General features: G+C 42.4%; 1 protein-coding gene across 3 annotated transcripts; it reads right to left on the bottom strand.

Moving 5' to 3' along the window:
* Positions 1 to 1299: 1299 nt before the first annotated feature.
* LOC117774551 (14-3-3 protein epsilon-like) lies at positions 1300 to 14226 on the bottom strand. Of its 3 annotated transcripts, XM_034607059.1 has the most exons (7): positions 14000 to 14218; positions 8885 to 9084; positions 6712 to 6818; positions 5370 to 5576; positions 4479 to 4615; positions 4106 to 4159; positions 1300 to 1451 (listed from the first exon to the last, which is right to left on the bottom strand). In XM_034607059.1, exons 1-6 carry the CDS (start codon positions 14061 to 14063, stop codon positions 4152 to 4154), a joined length of 723 nt encoding a protein of 240 aa, XP_034462950.1. In that variant the 5' UTR covers positions 14064 to 14218; the 3' UTR covers positions 1300 to 1451; positions 4106 to 4151. The 3 variants fall into 3 exon arrangements, with proteins under 3 accessions (XP_034462950.1, XP_034462949.1, XP_034462951.1); XM_034607058.1 differs by lacking the exon at positions 4106 to 4159 and having other exon boundaries at positions 1384 to 1451; positions 14000 to 14217; XM_034607060.1 differs by lacking the exons at positions 1300 to 1451; positions 4106 to 4159; positions 4479 to 4615 and adding an exon at positions 4703 to 4713 and having other exon boundaries at positions 5268 to 5576; positions 14000 to 14226.
* Between the last annotated feature and the right edge of the window lie 1462 nt (positions 14227 to 15688).

Here is a 15688-nt window from a genome sequence, read left to right on the forward strand (position 1 = left end):
TTTTTTTCAGCTGCTGTTATCAAGCTAGAAACCTGGAACTGTATCTAAAGTGTAGCAGAGAAACGTTATGTGGCCTTAGTTGTTACATTTTTGAATTAAAGGATCTGACGAGTTGCACCACTGCAAATTAAAAATATACATCACTGCCTTTATCTGAAGCAAGTATCTACCTCTGCTACTGTCAAGCACTGCCCTCTAGTGGCTAAAATTCCTTGAACTATCAGATCAGACCTGTTAAAAAGTACAAAGAAAAAACATCTCTCACGTTTTGAAATCATTTTTTTTTTTTCAATCTGAAGTTTAATGTTAATTCCATGCTGCGTTTCAGTAAGAATACAGATGGTACTTGTGGCTCCGGTGAGAATATCCAGTAGTACAAATCAGATTCACGTTACACATACTGAACAGAAGGAAAAGAGAGGAAAGAGAGAGTTGAGAAGAGGAAACCTGGAAGAGTCAGGGGAGTAAAGATACAGCAGGCCTCTATTTCCCAAACCTTTTTTTGTTTTGTTTTTTAATATAGTGCATTACGTTACAATCAAGAGTGTAGAGCATTCCCCTCCCACGCACACACACACACACATTTTGTCTGCTAAAAAGCCATTACCTAACTATCTGCCATTAGCAAAAGAGCTACAGCCTCGCAGCACAATACTTGGTCCGAGAGTGGACGAGAGCAGAGGTCAGAGTGATGCTTGAAGACGGGGGGGGGGGAGAGACATTCTGCTGTTTGTCGTTTTAAAAAAGGATCTACTGATGTGTTGAAGGAGCAGGTGGGGTAACCACGAAGTAAACAGGGCACTTAGTTCTTCCTAAAAGCTTTAACACGTCCCTTTTGAACCTTCCATCACCACTTTATTTCCGCAATTTGCAAAACCGACCGACAGAAGCATGGACGATGAATTCATAAAACACACACACGCAGGAACAAAAAAAAGTTGAACGGCAAAGTTCCGTCTTTAAATAAACTCTCACACATGTGTGTTACAAATACAGGCAGGCATACTTGGCAACAGATGATAGAGCAAAGTAAAGCAAAAATAAAACCCACAAAAATAAAGAGGACATGAACCTTAAAGGGTACAGACTTGCAAAAAAAAAAAAAAAAAAAAAAAAAAAAGGAGTCATCCAAAAAGAAAAGAAGAAAAATAAAGGTTGAGCCCCTGGGAGAGGAAATGAAGACCCGAGCGGGTCCTGAGGGAACTGGGAGATGACGTGCATACTGGGAGCAGGTGTGACAGATGGGTAGAAATGGAGGAAAAGGTAGAGAGAGAGTGGGCTGCAGTATAAACCCAGTTGAAAACGGTGGCTGGGGACAGGAGCGAGGGTTGGGGGGGTAGAAACCAGGGAGGAGGAGGAGGAGGAGGAGGAGGAGGGCTTGTCTTGTGTTGTTCACTCTGGGGGGGGGTCGTCCACCACTTCTTGCACTGGTTCTTTGTTCTGTTCTTCAGCTGAGAAAGACAAAAACACGGACGCCGTCATTATCTTAACATTCGATGACGATGTCACAAACAGATCAGAGAAGAAAACCTCGACGCTGCAGGAGCTTCCACGACGTCGATAAACAGACGGAAATCACGATGTTCCGTCTTCTGGCCCGAAATGTGATCTCAACTATAAAATACACTACACGTCCCATAATTCAACTTGATAACATATCTTTGTTTGGTTTCTCTTGCCAGATATTTTTTTCCAAGTTTATCACATATTTTGTTATAAATATATTGTCTCAGGCTTTCTGCGAAAACAACAACCTTCACTTTAATATTTGGACTCACATTTTCCATAATAAACGTCCATTAAATCCTGGTTTTACTTTATATTCACATACTAAATAAGGGACAACGGGCAATATTTTATGTCCAATAACTAATCAGTAGTTAACGTGTTCAGACTTCATCCGAGTTCACAAACACTAATGACACTAGAACAAGATCAACACCTCGTCATGTACAACAAAACCACATTGTTCATACGTCCGTTTGAGTTTGTTTCTGAAAAATAAAGTTGGTGAGTAATAAACTGTAGAAATAAAACACATTTCAGCTGTAAAATCAAAAACAAACAATTACAAACTTGTGCAGAAAGTTTCCACTGGAGACAACTTTTTCCATTCTTAGTGAAAGTTTTCTTCTCTCAAACCAAATTAAAATGTAATATCTTCAGAAGTGTACGAAGGCAACTGGACCTTTTGTTGATCCCAACCTTGTTTCGAGAACTTGGTTTGACAAACTACAAGTTCAATATTATTAAAAAGTTGCCCACGTACACTTGTACAACTTCTGAAGATATTAAATTTGGATGATTGGACAACAGAGAAGTGTTTGCTTATTATTGTGGGAGTAGCTGTGATTCATTTGAAGGTCTAGACCTCATGTAAAGAGCCTCGAGATGAAGGATGTTGTGATTTGACACTTTACATATGAATAGTAATTTAATAGAATTAATCATCCTCTCTATTTAAGTCAACAACATGCAGTCGGTGTTTCAGACACAGTGATAATGTCACTAAAGTTAGTGAGGCTGTGCACATTTCATACAACAAACTGATCCCAACACTGTTTCTGGAACTTTACAAATTAAATCTCATCATAAAAGACTTTGGTGTAAAGTAACAGCTACTTAAAGGAAAGATCGGAGAATTAAAATGTCGACTGTGGCACATTTTTGAGAGCTTTTCCAAATTTAAACTTCCTATCAGTGCAAACAGTAAAATATAAGAACATAATGGAACTGCAGAAATTATACAGTGTCAGCACTTCTATATAAATATATTCTATAGTCAGTATAAAGACCAGATCTGTCAAAAGGAATGACGGTCATGTTGAATTAAGGCTGTAGCCACAGGAAGGTGCTGACAGGGTTTTCATTTCTAACATTAAGAAGATAATATTCTCCTCAACCAGAGCGTCGACCTGTAAAGTGCTGTTATTAAAAAATAAAGAAATATGCCGTCATTTCATCATTTTAAAGAACTGAAATTCTGGAGGGAAAGATGTTGTTTAAAATGATTGGGATCAGCTCAGATGTGTGTTAATAACATAACTTGGTCATTTCTACATCGACAACATGCAGGTCAGTGACAAAGTTAATTCAGCCGTGGTCAGATTTACTGAAGGGGTGAAAATGCCTCGTGAACCTGTACCGAGTGGTTGCTTGGAAAGGTTACCATAGAGACAGCACAGCCATCCGTGTAATGAAGAATTAAGAGGCACAAATAACAAAGGACGGAGAATCCATCGTGATTATAATAGAAACCGTAACCGTGCTCATTAGCGCCACAGCACACTGGGATGTGAGAGAGCCACAGGAGACGGAGCAGCAGCCTCGCATGCTGTTACTGCGGCGTGTCTGTTAACTCTCACTTCACTGAGCCGCGTTCACACGTTTCCAAACTCTGCCTCACACAGGCACGATCTGCTGCGGCGCCCTGGCAGGCTGCGGAGCTGGCGTGCACGGTGCAGGGTGTCCGTAAGCTCTGATCATTTTAAGGCTGGAGTCACATCTAGTTTAATCTTTGTAACCACCACAGAGGGAAACATTCATCCGTCCAATTGTTTTTTGTTGACAATTTACAATCAGGAGTGAATATAGAGCCCAAGGTATCTAAGTTTAGAGAGACCCAACGATAAACCTGTACCTGACCTTATTAAAAAGTCAGAGTGACATTTATAATATCTATTATATATAGTACTGGCAGATGTTTACTGGATCTAGATTCTACAATCTCTCCGGCTGCAGCAGCCCCTCAGTCAGAGGCAAACACCATTTCCCCCCATCACCACTAAAGTAAAAAATGAGCCAGGACAGGGTCAATGAATATGGGATTGGAAAGCATTTGGATTCAATCAAATGCTACTGAACCGCGTTGCTACTGTTGGATGGTAACTTGTAATCAGCTGTTCCCGTGAGAAGTAAACAATCGCGCTTGACTCGCGGACACAAACACTCGAGTTGTGTGCACTTGTGAGGAAAAGAGGTGGACGAGGAAAAGATAGAGTTCCACGATGCTTCAGAGGCCGAACTCTGTGCTGTGAGGACGTTAGTGCGGCTGGTGAAACAAGACTGAGGTGGGGGGGGGCCCAAGACAGGGGAGATGACTTACAAAATACACTTGTATAATGGAGGAAGAGGGAAGGAGAGGGCTGTCCTTAAGAGTCTACAGAAGAACGAGGGAGAGGAGAGGTTAGAGCAGAGGGGGGGCTGCTGATTTCAGAGGAACCACTATACTTAGAGGAAAGGTTAGAGGGTTATTCTGTTTTCTAGATGCTAATTTACCTAAAAACTCATTAATTAATCATACACATGTTTCTCAGAAGCTGCAACGAGGGCAATCATCCATCTTTAAAACACAAGGACATCTGTCAAAGCACCGACAGTAGGGAGCCAATCATCGGTCAGCATCACTTATTAATGAACGGGTTGTGGTCAGTGAAAACACAAGTAGACTGAGAAGAAAAGGAAATGAGCTCTCTCACCATCTCCCTGCACGTCCGAGGTCCATAGTGTCAAGTTGTCACGTAGCAACTGCATGATAAGTGTAGAGTCCTTATAGCTGTCCTCGCTCAGCGTGTCCAGTTCGGAAATTGCGCTGTCGAAAGCTTCCTTCGCCAGCCTGTCAGACGAGAGGAGGAGGCTCATATGAAACAACTGGGTTATATAGGTTATATATATGTTTTTAAAGTTGTTGAATGGCGTTGGCCTCAAATACATCTCAGAGCTTCCTGTCCACTCCGAGATCCCTCAGGTCCGAGCTGTTCTTGGTTGAGGCTAAAGGGTTTATCGTGATTGTTCGTACGTTTGCTGTAGCTGATCCAGAACTTTATTACTTATTATCAAGTGTTCCCCTTCCTTTGAAATGTATCTCAGTTCTTTTCTTCAGCAGTGAGATCGACTCTGGTTTTTCATTTGCTTTACAAATAAACTTGACATGTGGGAGCATCTGTACGTTCATGCAGTCTGTGTTGGAGTCTGTTAACAGCTGCTGTGATGCAGAGGCAGTGAGACTGAGTATCCACATGGATAGAAGCCATCTGTACGTTTTTAAGTTGCCAGTTTTCTGATCTGCTTTATCTACAACATCTTAGTTTCTGACAATTTGACCGGAGCGAACATGATTTAGCAAAGTGGACAATAGAAATGACATTGGTTGTGTAATTTTTGCTTCGATTAGGGATGATTGACTTGTTTCTTTTCTCAAACTGCAGGTTCCCAGACCGTTTAAACCCAGATAAAGCGTGTTCCTGGAATTCAAACCCAACAAACACTTTACGTTTCCTCTCTATGATGAAGTCAATGTTTTAAATGAATCATTAGTGATTAAGTTCACAAAAATCACATCCTTTATTGTACAACATGAGTAAACATACCTGCAAGCACGGTCTGGCGAGTTGAGGATTTCGTAATAGAAAACTGAAAAGTTTAGGGCCAATCCCAGACGGATGGGGTGCGTTGGAGGGAGTTCGATCATGGCGATGTCACTAGCAGCCTTGTACGCTACCAAGCTGTTCTCCGCTGCCTCCTTCCTGTCGTTGCCTGTGGCAAACTCTGAAAGGTACCTGTGGTAATCTCCCTTCCTGAAGGAGAAGGAACAGAGAGATTAATACAGAGCTGATTAATACAGCAGATTATTTGGCTGTTGTGTGGTAAAACTTTATATCCAGTGGTTGAAGATGTATTCATCATTTATTCAAATATCATTTTAACAACGCTTTTTACATCTTCTTGTCACATTAGGTTTCATTTAAATATTGGCTCAAGGTGGGTTATCATTATGGTCTTTAATTGATCATGTACAAAATAAGTTGTTGTGGTCCTCCTGGCATTACTGCATTTCCTGCTGGTGTTTTATCTCCTGTATTATCAAAGAAGCTCAATAAAACAGGAGATTTTCTTTCCATCATATTCATTATAAGCAACAAAAAGTAGAACTGAACATCAAACAAACATCTTCAGCATTGACTGAGCCGAGTGAATAAAGAAAACTCAGGTTAGTGCCGTCAGAAGGACGCGTCTGAACAATATGCAAACAGGACGGCCCGGTTCAGAGAACTTCTGCTAAGAGTCTGCCGGGAAAAATATACTCATGGTGACGTTTCATCCATTCGAACCTTTGTGAGGAGCTGACTCATCTATTTATTTATCCAAGAGAGCCACAGATTCATGCACAGACATGATATCTTTTGTGGCTTGGAGCTGTGTGTTAGAGATTCTCAGCAATGCCAGGGTTATTGAAGGCGTTATTGAAGGCGAGGAGGAGCGGGGAGTGCTGGCGTGCACTGGTTTCTCCCTCCTCAGCAACTCAACCAACCCTTTTCAAACATTTCGAAATGGGACAAGACTCGGGGGCTGATCTAAAGTCAGCTGAAATGTTGAAATCTGAATGAAAACTATGACTGAAAATGACTGAGGGTAAAAGATTTCTGTAGATGAACTTGTCAAACATGACTCATAGGAGTCGAGAGCGTAATGAGCCCAGCTACAGATTAACTCCACCTAGCAACCGTGTTTTAGTTCATGTTGCAACAGACAGGCTGCTCAGCAAAGAACGATATTTAGTTACTGAGTGAGGAACCACTGCAGGTTTAACAGGACGAAGCTTAAATACATAAAATACAAACTTAAAATAGTCGATCACCAGGAAACTTGAGGATTTAGAAGTGGTGTGATTCACAGCATGAATGATTCTACAAACACTTATCAAATACGTACATTTTGTAGTAGAAAACCTTAGATTCTCCATTTTTCGCACCTAAGATGAGGTGCTTGTCCAGTACGTCCAGGATGTCGTTGCAGATTGCCTTCAGCTCTTTCTCGATCTGCAGAACAAAAACACAAACATGACTGTCAGTGATCTGTGTGGTCACGTCATCACTATTACAGCTTCTGGATTTAAATATTCCTTGAATCTAAAAAAAAGGGGAGAATTCAGAACAATTCAAGGTTGATTTAAAAGGTTCGATGAAGCCGAGAGTCGCATTAAGTCTGAGAGACACCACAGCAGCAACAGAGATCCACAGGACAGCTGTTAGAAAGTCCCCATGGAAGCATTTGTCTCTGAAAAGGCTTCAGGGTGCATCGAGCCTCGGCGTCAGGGACCGTGTCAGACACATCAGAGTCTGACATCTTTAACATCACTATACTGCAACGTGTCCTTGTAAATAATACAACTCTGTGTTTGGATTTCATCAGCCGTCATCGTGACATTATGAGGGCAGTGATTCCCATTAGTTAACCCCACTGTGGCAGCTCGTATTCTAATTTCTCCTGCCGCACTTCTCATGACATTAGAGATCTCTGACTTGTTACCATCCACACAGACAGTCTTTCTCTCACACAATAACTTATCTTTCACTGTATAGCCTGTTTACCAGTGCGCGCGCATGTGCACCCCCATTACACCGTGGATTGAATTAATTCCGTGGGAAACACTGGAGGGGATAATAAAGCATTGTTACTTTCACTAACATGTGGAATTTCATGTTAGTGTCCCCTGAACTCAGTGACCTGAAACTTGCACCGCACCCAAAACTGAAAGTACTCGCTACATTCAGATTGCTGTATATAACAATTAGGCTCAAACCTCTCAGCACTAACATTAGTTTAACTCAATATGCTAAATGATGGGATGCTGCCAGTTGCTGCACTTAGACACCTCAGGAATGTTTCTAGTTTGTCACAGACACAGCTCTGAACTTGCTCAGTTTTATATTAAAAAGCCCTTGAAATTAAAAGGACCCAACAAAATCCCCAAAATGTATTATGAGAAAGTGGCCTCAGACTTTCGGACCTTGCTATACGTAAGCAGAAATTCCCACTAAGTAAAGTGACAAAAACACAGATTTCACACATTGGCGTGTGGGTGAAATCCATTCTACATAAAGTCATGAAATCTCACCCCCCACCCCCCGAATGGTTGGGAGGTTGCTGTGCTTCACTGAACTCAGCAGTGCTGCCAGCAACACAAGTTTCTCTGCAGCAGAGATGAAGAAAGAAAAAAAAAAGTGATTTAAAGTTGATTCATGGTCGCTGCCCACCTCATTATTTCACTAAACAAAGTGTTGCTGGGCTGTGAAATCTCACCAGTCGCTCTGAAAGCCGAGAGGTCAGTGGAGGAGCTTTAGAAGAGAGAGAGAGAGAGAATGAAAGAAAGTAAGAAAAGGAAAGGTGGAGCAGAGAGGGATAGAATTAAGAAGAAAAGCTCTGGCCTCAGATAAATACTGAAGAATAAGCAACATGTTCACCAGGAAGGGACCAGGTCAGTCAGGTGACACTGTAAACAGCAAACCAGCATCCACTCATTTCACAGTGCGCATTAAACTGTGAGCATGTAAGAGTGACTTCAAAATAAAAGCAACCTTCCTGTAAATGGGACTTCCCATTTGTTCAGTCTGTGAATGCATGAATGAATTAATGTGGTAACAAAATTAATTGAACTGAACAAGCAACAAAACTACATAATTGAGAAACTACCTGTTTCCACAGACTAATTTCACTTCACAATGACAGGTCACCACCTCAGATTGTCACTCAGACAATATCAGGACAGTCTGATGTAGAATTTCAAAGAAAAAGCCCTTGGAAATATCATATTTACACTGCTTTGGATATGGCAACATAGAAGCAGATTCTTAAGGTGAGAAAGACGATTATTTTATATTACCATTATCTACATTATCTGTATATTTCACCAGTGTTTAGTCTGAAAAAACCTAAGATTGTTTTCGCTAACAGAAACATGTGAAAATGTTGCATTCACATCCGAATTTTCAGGATCAAACCTTTGTAGCTGAGAACCATCTAAAGAGTTGAACACAATCCCTCACTGCTCCACAACCTGTGAACGTAAACAATTAGTATACTTGGGTTTGTATAAATGTCTCACTGTTTTTCCGTATTCTTTGATCATCTTTAGTTTGTCCTCTGCGCCTTTGGATTCTTCTTTCTGTTCAAGGCTGCTGATTATCCTCCAGGAGGCTCTTCTGGCTCCGATCACGTTCTTGTACGCTACCGACAGCAGGTTCCTCTCCTCCACGTTCAGATAACCGTCCAGACTGGCCACTTTCTTCATCAACTCCACCATTTCTGAGAGACACAGGGAGAAAACAAAGGACATCAGTGATGGGTTTCTCAAGTTCCCCTGCACAAGAAGCATATGTGAAGACATCTTGGCCTGAGCTGTATTGGTTAACAGAACAGAATGAGGAAAATATGTTTATGTTGTGATTGTTTTTCACCCTATATTAAACAAAGTTGAATTCAGTTGCTCTTCAATGATCAAAAACCACAAGATTGAGTGAGAAATGTCTTTGAACAAAGTATATTTGTTCTTTCAGCGTTTGTTGTCACCTATGTACCTGTTTGCGAAATCCCCTCTCACATACTTACACCGTCTTCCTTATATTTCAATCCCTAACTGAAGGACAAGTGTATATGAATAACCCTTTAGAAATTTTCACATCACTTATTTACAACCATCTACTCTTAACTATGTCATTTCCCTTCCTGTGTTTTATGTTTTTTTCCCAGCTGAACTTAAGTCTGCTTCTGAATGTTGCGTGCCAGAACAAGTGTGAGAACCACCGAGCTACTCACATCCACTGCGAGCCACCACCATCATGCTACCTTATCAGTGCCCGGGTTCTTGTTCATCACCAACTGAGCCAAACACGTTGACCAGTTTAACCAACTGCTGATCTCTAAACCGAACAACTACAACCACAGTGACTGTTTACATTGAAAGGATGATGTAACTTGCATTATTCAGAGTTTCAGGCTCGTTGTTATGTCATCCACCCTTCATGTGCTACCATGTAACATGACCTGGGGACATGTTCACAGCATTTCCTACCATTCCTAACATACCCAGGAACCGCCTATTCAAAACACTCTCATCCCTAAACTATGATGTGGACGGTTACCTGCCCCTCAGCGTAACCTGGCCCTTTCAAGTGTTAATGGTCGAAGGTCTAGATGGGAGGTCTGATAGACGGCCTGTTAGTAAATTCTTAACTAAAAGCAAAACTGGATTTTCCAGGAGATTTAGCTTTTTCTCTCACTTTCCAACCATGATATAAAATTCAATCAATCCCCACGCAGGCACACAGCGGCCCTGGCCTATTAAAGCAGCAGGATACAAGTTAAACACCAATACTGCAGAGTTTATTGTAATGAAATCAGCTGATGGATTATAACCTGTGGTGAGTTGTCCAGGATGAGTCTGGTGGTTACTCCCAATTCCGTGCGGGCAAAGTGTGTGTTTCACGGTGGGTGTTTGTTTGCTGTGATTTATTTGAATTGAGTTTGGCTTGAAGCGTGTTGGAGCTGAGAGGCTAGCCTGATAGGTAGCATCCCACACGGGCTGCTAACTAACACTAGCAGGGGGCGACTAGCTTAGCTCACCGCGTAACGTAAACGGTAACCAGACACGGTAACCGCCGCGGTTAAATAAAACCGTCCAGTGGCTCATTCGGCTGGAGAAGTCGCCGCCATTTTTGTCTCCTCGCACCAGACACTTCCATGTGAACCGCTCTACCTGCGCAGGGAGACAGAGGGGGGGGCAGCGGGACCAGGCGCTCTGCTCCGAACAGAATCTGAGCGGCGGCTTACCGTCGTGTCTCTCGGCTTGTTCGGCGAGTTGTGCCTGGCACACACACTCTTCTCTCTCCACCATGGTGTTCGGCTGCTGTGGCTGTTCATGGTGTCCCGGTGGGAAACAGGGGGGGAAGATATTCGGCTGCTCGGCGGATCAGCAACTGCACCGCAGAAAAATAATTTAACACTCAGCTCTGATGGTGATTCCCCGTGAAGTGACAATAAACAGAGACAGCACGGAGCCTCATGGACCAAATCACATGGTGCAGTTCAAGAAGACATTGCAGGAAAATAAACACCTTGACAAACTGGTTCTGTAGTTGTCAGGTGGTTGTAACTAAAGTTGTCGACGGGTCACACCTACCAAGCTAAGCCCGCTCGCCCTTAGGCAAGAATCAATCAATCAGCTTTTAACTTCACAGGCAGGGTGTTATCTGTTGAAGCCAATAGCAGGGCTCTATGCAGCATGCTGGTGAAACCTGATACTCAGTGGTTACAAGCCAGGAGGAGCAGTATGCTGCTTTGAACACTTCACCCTCCAACCAGGCCTGCACTCCAATACACTCCATGACCTCCCTGTTCTGTTAAAGCATTTTCTGAACATGTCAAGCTCCAGAGATCCGATGAACTGATCAATGTGATGCAAACCCTAAAGGAATGAGGGAGGGGCCTAACATGAAACGGAGAATGCCACAATCACTTAGTGGACTACCCCTCCTACACCGCATAACACCTGATCGCCACCGTGCTCTTTTTCTTCTCAGTTTCTGTAGGTATTCTTTAGAGACATACATAACCTGAAGGGTTAGACTTACACAACTAGTTGCATATAGAACAAGGACATTGACCCCTGTGGTTTTCCATGGAGAGGCTCCTCCATTATAAGAGCCAAGCAATGCAGGCTTTGGTAAGATATACATTTAAAATGATCAGAAAAATAATCAGACATGAATTAATAGATTTACTATCTTTATAAAAAAAAAGTTGAAAAAATAAGTCAATTCATTATATTTACAATATATAAAATTCAAATCGATCCCCACGCAGGCGCAAAACTGGCCCCGGCCTCTTTAAAGCAGCAGGATACAAGTTAAATACAAATACTGCAGAGTTTATTGTAATGAAATCAGCTGATTGATTATAACCGGTGATGAGTTTTTAAAAAGTAAAATGACCTTTATTCGGTTTATTACGAACATGATCATCGCAGTGAAGTTTCCCACAGGCTGAAATAGGGGTGTGCGGTATTTGAAAAACCTGCGATAACGATATGACTTGCGGTAAATAAACAAAAACAGTCCCTGGCTATGGACACAGAGACCACGACAGCTCCGCAGCCGGGAGAAGGCTCACAGCCCGTCCACAGCACCAGCAAATCCGAGGCAGACACCAGGGAGCCATGCACAGCTCCACTAAGTCCACTTAGTGTTAATTTGGGTCTTTTCACACATGTTTGGACCCTGAGAAGTTTCTTTTTTTACTGTCTTTAGCAGCTCTGTCTGTAATTTACTGTTCCTCTGTGTCTATCATTCGCGCTGCGGCGACTGCATCAAACCCAACAGAGCGCTGCCCGCCACCTCCTCCAGCTCCAAATACATTTACCAAGTTTATAAAGTCTGTTGTTTTTACCCAGACTGAGTTTATACATGTGCCCGATCACACGGTTTGTGAGAGAGAGAGAGAGACAGAGACAGAGACAGACACACACACACACACACACACACACACACACACACACACACACAGAGTCAGTGTGTGTGCTGTTACTTCCCTCAGGTTCTGGGATCATAAATAAACTTCACAATTCTTTTATATAATCAACTGCTCATATTGATGAATCTGAACCGGGACAAACATGATCACTAGAAGTTTCCACAGGAGAATTAAGTCGGAGGAGGCGGTTTTCTCTCTATTCTCTTCTGATTCTCTTCTTCCGACAATGATTCACTGACGGAAAACCCCCGTCAAAGATCTGAGTGTCTTTCATTTATCATCTAGAGCAGCAGGGCTCAATCTGATCGGCCAAATATATTGACATGCAGGGAGTGAGTGCGTGGTGCATGAATCATCATCTCGATAACGTGAGCTTGCACAACGTTAAGAACAACAATTAAGATAAATATCGCACTAAGCTGAAACTAGATGGACCAGCTAGCATGGCCCTTCCCTGCTTCTCAGATTCTGTAGGTATTCTTTAGAGGGACGTACATAACCTGAGGGGTTAGACCTACTCAACTAGTTGCATATGGAACAAGGAGGAAGGGAAAACAGCTACTGACAAGGAAGTCAGTTTGCAGGAAGGTTACAAACAATGTTGGAAGCAGCAGCACAGCTAACGCACAATGTTGTGCCACAGTTCTGTGGCACAACAGAACCATACTGAATCTTATTTGGGATATTTACGATAACAATAACTCATATTTGGTGCATATACTCATGAATTCATGTGTTCCAGCACACATGCATTGACCCCTGTGGTTTTCAATGGACTGGCTTCTCCATTATAGGAGCCAAGCAATGCAGGCTCTGGTAAGGTTAAATATCAGAAACATAACCAGACATTAATTAATAGATTTACTGTCTAAAAAAAAATATGTAAATTAATAATATTTACAATATATAAAATCCAGTCAATCCCCACGCAGGCGCACAGCAGCCCTGGCCTCTTTAAATCAGCAGCATACAAGTTAAATACAAATACTGCAGAGTAATGAAACCAGCTGATGGTTTATAACCTGTGAGGAGTATTTAAAAAGTAAAATTACTTTTTGGGGGTTTATTAGGAACATGCTCATCCCAGGGACGTTTCCCACAGGCTGAAACTAGTTGGACCAGCTAGCATGGTCCTCCCCTGCTAGAACACATGATTGTTAGCATTAGCCGATGCTAAGTTATCGCTTAAAATCACCGCCGCTCTCTGGGGAGATGAACCCGGGACGAGTCGGGTGGTTGCTCCCGATTCCACCCGGGTAAAGTGTGCGTTTCACGGCGGGTGTTTGTCTGCTATGTTTTATTTGAATTGAGTTCGGCTTGACGCGTGTCGGCGCTGAGGAGAGGCTAGCCCGGTAGGTAGCATCCCACACGGGCTGCTAACCAACGCTAGCCGGAGGGGGGGGGGACTAGCTTAGCTCAGCGCGTAATGTAAACGGTAACCAGACACCGAAGCGCCCGACGACCCGATTCATCCCCGCGGTTCTCCCACATGGACGCGGTTAAATAAAAACCCGTCCAGCGGCTCATTCGGCTGGATAAGTCTCCGCCATTTTGTCTCCTCCTCGCACCAGACACTTCCATGTGAACCGCTCTACCTGCGCCCGGGAGCCGCCCGCGCATGGGGAGGCAGAGGGGGGGGCAGCGGGGCACCGGGGCAGCTCCGCTCGCACCAGAATCTGAGAGGGCGGCTTACCGTCGTATCTCTCGGCTTGTTCGGCGAGCTGTGCCTGGTACACGCACTCTTCTCGTTCCGCCATGGTGCTCGGCTGGTCGTGGCGTCCCGGTGGGAAGCAGGGGGGGAAGATAGTCGGCTGCTCGGCGGATCAGCTACTGCACCGCGGCTCCGCTGATTCGAAGACCCACCGGTGGCAGTGGCGTAAAGATGGCGGCGCCGCTCCATCCGGGAACCGCACGCAAGTCGGTGCTCGCGCCCACACCCTCCCGACGACTCCCGAAACCAGAGCCGGGAGCAGGGCACCGCGGGACCGCACCAGACCCGCCCGGCGCGGCCACACATTCAGCGACAACACCCGGCACTTTAATGTAAAATGACAATAATCCAGTTCATTGTGTTCCACTTGAGCCACTCTTCAATTCGGCATACGTATAAAACCCAGCCGGGCACTTTTATTTATATTTTAAAATGATCAAACACAGATTTATTGTTGGCTCATATCACACTTGCCTTTAAAAAAGTACATCATTATGCAAACTTAACTTAAAACCAAACACCAAAGTGTTTTGTGTATATATGTTAATTATAAGCATGTATTAAACTACAGTTCATTTTTAAATATTGTATACTTTAATTTGATTTTAGTTTAAAACACCTAATCCCTTAAGTGGTTTAGAGTGTTAATAAAGTGAAAATCACAATCACTCCTTAAAGGTAAACAAGTTCTTTGTCCAGTAAATATCTGACGTGAAAAATTGATTAAAAGGAGTTGTGTGTGTATTTCTAGGTGTATTTATAGGACAATGCCAAAATAAAATAAAAATGTGTAATTTAGTTTTTTTAATGATTTAAAATGCTATTTTTTTCCTAATTAAATGACGCAACACGTAAGCAGATTGCATTTAGCTCAAATTCCACATTAAGACAAATACTGTGTGTATTTAAATTGAACTTCACACCCACAGAAAGTAGACAGTGACCTAAAGCCTGGACTTAAAATTTGGTATATTTTTATTGACTAGGTATATTAACACATTACATGCTAGAGAGAAAAAAAAAAAAAAAATGTAACTTCAAATAATATATTTTAATAACACTTTGACATATTGTACAATCTCTCTTTAAAAAAAACCTCATACTTTTTCTTTGTCCGGTCTTCTTCAAAGTCAGGGTGAAACGGCACAAAAGCAACATATCGAAAAATGATCATAGCAAAATAGATAATAACAATTAAACATTATTTGGCATTGTTGAGGCTCAATGTGTTTTTTCTCGAGCTGTGAACTCAATGTGATTAGTTTTCTTGAGCTGTGAAGGAGATAAGGTGCATATTGTAGAGTGATCAGTGTTATTTAAAAAGAAAGACTAGGGGAAATTCATTGGTCTTAATTGCTAAGGGACAGCAGCTCACAATAATGTCTTTCAATGACTTTGAAATGAGAATATTTTCTCTTAAAGGCAACAATTAGTGGGAGGTCAGCGCCAGGCATGTAAATGCAATACCCAGGTAACGCTTTGCATGAAGGCATTCAAGCAAATATGTCAAAGATTAAAAAGTCAGAATGAACTGACCTGTGAAACACAATCACGTCTTTCCATTAGAAGTGTCAGAAGGAACAATCTCCTATAAAATGTCATGTTAAATTATGCAAAAAATCAAACCAAATAAAATACACTTGACAGTTGACATCACATTTTGCATTTTCA

This window comes from Hippoglossus hippoglossus, chromosome 14 (genome assembly GCF_009819705.1).
Source record: "Hippoglossus hippoglossus isolate fHipHip1 chromosome 14, fHipHip1.pri, whole genome shotgun sequence".
Lineage (NCBI taxonomy): Eukaryota > Metazoa > Chordata > Actinopteri > Pleuronectiformes > Pleuronectidae > Hippoglossus > Hippoglossus hippoglossus.

Excerpts from the sequence above, each read along its gene's own strand:
- LOC117774551 (XM_034607058.1), bottom strand. The coding sequence starts at position 14,063 with ATGGCGGAACGAGAAGAGTGCGTGTACCAGGCACAGCTCGCCGAACAA. Across the intron at positions 9,085-13,999 it reads ACAAGCCGAGAGATACGACG|AAATGGTGGAGTTGATGAAG; the intron begins GTAAGCCGCCCT and ends TGTGTCTCTCAG. Across the intron at positions 5,577-6,711 it reads AAGGTTTTCTACTACAAAAT|GAAGGGAGATTACCACAGGT; the intron begins GTACGTATTTGA and ends CTTCTCCTTCAG.